General features: G+C 39.7%; 1 protein-coding gene across 1 annotated transcript in view; it reads left to right on the forward strand.

The window, feature by feature from the left end:
• The window catches only part of NUP210 (nucleoporin 210), a 67706-nt gene extending 65930 nt beyond the window's left edge, over positions 1–1776 (forward strand). Inside the window, exon 40 of the mRNA XM_009283287.1 lies at positions 1638–1776. Within this exon, the coding sequence (XP_009281562.1) occupies positions 1638–1738 (101 nt within the window). The 3' untranslated portion in view covers positions 1739–1776. The remainder of the gene's footprint in view (positions 1–1637) is intronic.
• Positions 1777–5228: the final 3452 nt, after the last annotated feature.

Here is a 5228-nt window from a genome sequence, read left to right on the forward strand (position 1 = left end):
AGAGGTGAAGAAAGTGTTGAGAACCTCTGCCTTTTCAACATTGTTGGTGACTAATTCACCTCTCCTGCTTAACAGCGGGGCAATATTTTCCTTCTGTTTCTGCTTGTTGTTTACGTACCTGAAGAACCCTTTCTTGTAGTTTTTGACATCTCCGGCCAATTTCAATTTGAGCTTAGCTTTTGCTTTTCTAACTGCATCTCTGCACGCCCTGGCAATGCCCTTGTAGTTCTCAATGGGTACTCGTCTGCTTTTCCATCTCTGGTACGCTTCTCTTTTGGTTTTGAGCAGACTCAGAAGGTCCCAGTTAAGCCAGGGGGGTCTCTTGCTCCACCTACTTCCCTCACCTTTAAAGGGGATGAACTGTTTTTGTGCTTCCAGGAGAGTGTTCTTGAAAAACTCCCAGCACTCGCTAGCTCCTTTATCCTCCACGGAAGCTTCCCACGGAATCCCTCCCAGCTGTGCTCTGAGCGAGCTGAAGTTTGCTTTTCCAAAATCTAAAACCTTTGTCTTAGTACTAACCTTCAGCGTGCTCAGCAGGGTCTCAAACTCCACGATATTGTGATCACTGCAGCCAAGGCTATCACTAACCGAGATAATTACAAAGCAGGCTTTCTTGCATTTGAACTGAATGTAGGGAGGTATGACTGTGAGGAAAGCCTGTATTATGACAAGCACTGTGCCAGTTCCTAGGAAATTTGTTGCCCGTTCTCCTGCTCCACCCCCCAACCTCCCCTTTACCCATTGCTGATTCTTTTGAAACTCTTGGCCAGCTTCAGCCACATTGGAAATAGGGAATGGGTTAAAAGTGTAAGAACTCATGCAAATCACCAGATGGGTAGAGGGGAGAGATCCACAATTTTGCTCCTGCTGAGGGAAAGTAAAGCAGAGCTCAGCTCAGCTGCTGATACAATGTGCTTGGCAGCAGCTGGCTGGTTAGTCAGTTTGTGCGACAACAGATTAGCTGCAGCATGTGCTGCATCTCTTGAGCTGTCTGCGTGCTGTGAGCTGGGGCTATTCTAAGAGACAGGGAAGGGCAACTGTTAAGGGGACAAAGGACACAAGTCTATAGAAGACGTAGTTGTGTTGCGCAGGGAACAGTTTGTTCCTTCACTGCTTTTGACCTTGCAGTCATGTTTTATCTGTATTTTTTGACATCATATTTATTCCCCATTTTACCTATTTGCAGAATCAAACTCTTTCAGAAATATGCAAAAAATACCCATTCACTTGGAAGGTCTGTAATCAACAGTGGCTATTAAAACAAAATTCACATTATTATAGAGGTATTTAAGTTATGGTCAGCTGCAGTCCTGTTTGTAAAAACATGCCTGACACTTCAGACAAAATAAGGCAAATTCAAACTGGAAGTTATTTGCTGAGGTGAAATGTGTTGTGCCCCCCTCAGAAGACTTAATCAGTTCTTTAATTAAAGTCCTTAATAGGAAGACCTGCAAAATTTTGATACTTAGGTCTTTTCAACAGGCAGTAAGCTAAAGGGGTTATTTCACTTTGACTGGATCATTAGACTGGCTTGCCAGGTGTTCCAGCAGATGATCAACAGCAGTTATTTGTTTCTTATTTCTTCCACCATTCCTGAGCATGATTGGGTTTTTTTCTCCTTTTCCCCTGTGTTTTAGGTTTCTCTGTATCACCTGCGCTTTCCTTCAGTCCTCAGTCCTCAAGCAGGAAAACAAGCCCATCATCCACGCTCTGGAGCACTGATTATGGTTCACGTTAGAGGCAGCAGGACTCATCTTCATGCACTAGGGGTGGGGGGGGGGGGGGGGGGTGGGAAATCAGTGCCTTTAGCAAATTTAAGAACTTTCACAGTTTCAATATAATTCAAGTCCTCTCTTTGAATGTAAATAGTTTCATAATTTTTTTTTTTTGTCAGTACTTCAGTTCTCTAAAACTTATTTTATCTGCTGTTTTATGCTCAGTTGACAAGGATGACTGGACAAAAAGCAGTGTTTATGCTAAGCTAGCTTTCTTGCACTCTTCAAGCAACTAGAAGTTATGTCTAAGTGATAGTGATAAAAGTTTTTTATTTACTTTTTGTAAAAAATAACTTTTTTTTGTAATGAACTTTTTAAAAAAGGGAAATAGAAAAACAGGTCAAATATGAGCCAAAAATATGAAGGATTGTATATTTCAAAGAACTAGTTTTTTTATTTTGAGTTCCAAAGACTCAGGAATGTACTGCACTGATAAGTGTTCTTACATTTAGTCTTACAATGTGATTCATCACCATAATTTGCTGTTTTAACATTAGGAATGCTGGAACAACTGTGAATAATTTGGAGTGTTTTTACAACAACAACAACAAAAAAAGAAAACAAAACTATCTTAGTGCGGCTTCCTTTGGGTACAACTGCAGTGTTCCTTGTTACTGTAAGCACTTTTTTTGGACTGGGAATGTGAAAGCATGTGCCTTCTAAGAGGACCTTTCTTCTGGTAGGAAATATTTTTAATTGAAGGCAATTATCTTACCTGTGTTCTGATATAAATATAATACATTTATATAGGTCATTTCACATATAGAAGTACCTCAATAGAAACGGAGCCTCCTTTTATTACCACTAGTCACCTGGTGCACTGGAAAGTAAGTGGCGTATTTCACACTTACACTGAGTGACCTTTTCAGTTGGTTCAATCTGCTTGTCTCTGGTGTATTCGTGTACAAACGGACACAGCCACACCCAGAATCTTGATCAGAATCTTGTTAAACTATACAGGAAGGTATTACTTGTGTGACCAGACTTTGGAATATTTGTACCGAAATATTCTACTAGTAAGTGCTCATTTGTAAGTCTGTAAAATACAATGTAGCATTTAATTGCATAAATATTAATGTGGGGGTTTTTGGTTGACTTTTTTGTTTTTTCTCTTGACTGGCTAAGACACACAGATATAAAATGCACAATTCCAGGTACATCACAAAGTAGTCTGCTAAACCAGGTAGTTGATCACTGTGTGCTCAGATGTTATTTTGCTTTCTCAACAAGATGGCAGTGAGGTATGCTGACATGAACTTTTTTCCAAATTAATTTTAAACAGATGAGAAGAAAAATTTGGTTACAATTCTTAGTCCTAAAATACTTCCTTGAGAATAGAAAAAAAGTATCTCAGTTGGAATCCTTTATTTTGAGGATTATAATCATAATCACAGTAACTTTTAATCCATAAGCAGTACTTCGCAGCTATCAGATAAGGCCTTTGTTTACATATAACAAGTATCGCAGTTTTAATTGTGAGTAATATTCTGGCTGTCTGAACTCTCCTAAGGACCATAATGAAAGTGATCACAATCGTTCTATTTCAAAGAACAAAATATTTCATGCAAAATAGATTGTGTGCAGAACTCTGCAGGCAAATAGTCAGAGGAATGGAATGCAGACACAGTTTATGGCATACAGTTTTGGTTTCACACAGTTTTACAAAAAAGCACCATTGTTACATGTTATTATAATTGAGTCTTGTGTAACTTATTGGCTAGTTTTGGAGAAGTTGTGCCTTACATGCTAGTACTACTTAAAATTGACAATTTGGATGTAAATAATAATCATTTGTATCTGTATTATTTAATAAAGCTTTGTAAGATTCCTTTAGTATGCTGTGGATGAACTTTCTTGTGTTTTGGCTATTCAGAATTTAGCACTAGACTGTATTATTTGTACTTCACCTCCTACAGCCCCTCAGTATTTGCAGTCATGATTTTACACTCACAATTTTCACTTGTGTTGACAATGTAATGTTTTGAAATATTTTGACAATATTTCATCTAGTATTTGTTGTCAGGGGCTTTTCCCAGTTTTCACTAAGCATCTTCAATTCCTGCTGAAGTCAGTGGTGGCTGAAGAAGCAGCTCTTTTATTTTCCAGGTTTGTTCAAACTTCCCACTTTGTTCATTTGGGTTTTTAAGGAAAGACGTCACCTTTCTCCACTTCCGTTCAGAGAGAAATAAAAGGGCTATGAATATCTCAGTGCTACTGTGATAAACGTTTCAGAAATGCTTACAGGAAGGGTTTTACTCTCCTATTGCTTCTCTTTCCTGTTCAGCCTACCAGTCTGGCACTGAATGTCCTGAAAACTGAACTGCTCCAAGTGGTGGGAGTACTTTGGCAAATGCCCACTGTTTATATCACCTCTTTAGGCAAGTAGTTGCAGTCTCTTGGCATGCATCTTTGTGAACTGTGATTTGCCACAAGCTAGAGCCAGAGGGGAGTTAAAGGAAAAAAAAAATGTATGAAATAGGGAGCTGGTATGGTTCAGGAACCAAGCAAGCAGTAAGGAGGCTTTTGCCTTTAGGAGCTTGAGTGGTCTGTCAGGTGACTGCTGTGTGGGTGGGATTGGGGGATATAAATTTTTCTAAGCGTGTTGCTGCCAATGTAAAAATCAATATTTATTTATTTATTTATTTATTTAAAATTGACTAAAATGAGGTTTGGGTTTTTTGCATTTAATGCTGAGTTTTTCCTCTATCCACTTACTGCTTGTTCCTGACTGCTCCCCTGAATGGGAGAAGGGCTGCTGGGAATGTGTATATTATAAGTTACATGTCTTATGTGAGTTGAATTGTCTTTTTAAGTTTATCAGGTAACAAAACTTACCTGTTTTGTTAGTTTTAATCAGTGCTGCACTTGGACCAAAACTTTGGTCCCTTCACATTCAGCAGGAGCTTTGTCTTTGATTGTTAGTAGAAGCAGGATTTAGTGCATGCCAGCAATGGCCGGTTCATCACGTCACCTTGGTTCTTGGACAAAAAGTTTGGGTGTTTTTCTTTTAATGGGCTGACTGGAGCTCCATAAACTATGAAAAAAGCAAACCCAATCTGTGAGTAGTGAAATCACTGGGCAAATGACTTGGGCTGTCCTTGCAGCCTTGGGTTTTCCTGTCTCTGTCATCCGATCAGGAGGGCTCCATGGCAGAAACTGCGTGTTACTGAAAGCGCCTGTGTTAGAAACCACGGGATCTGCTCATTTTTAATGGGCTAACTGGAGCTCCATAAACTATGAAAAAAGCAAACCCAATCTGTGAGTAGTGAAATCACTGGGCAAATGACTTGGGCTGTCCTTGCAGCCTTGGGTTTTCCTGTCTCTGTCATCCGATCAGGAGGGCTCCATGGCAGAAACTGCGTGTTACTGAAAGCGCCTGTGTTAGAAACCACGGGATCTGCTCAGGGAACAGGCTTCCCTTTCACAATTGCAAATACTTACGTTGAAAACCCA

Source organism: Aptenodytes forsteri, unplaced genomic scaffold (assembly GCF_000699145.1).
Source record: "Aptenodytes forsteri isolate BGI_AS27 unplaced genomic scaffold, ASM69914v1 Scaffold870, whole genome shotgun sequence".
Classification (NCBI taxonomy): Eukaryota; Metazoa; Chordata; class Aves; order Sphenisciformes; family Spheniscidae; genus Aptenodytes; species Aptenodytes forsteri.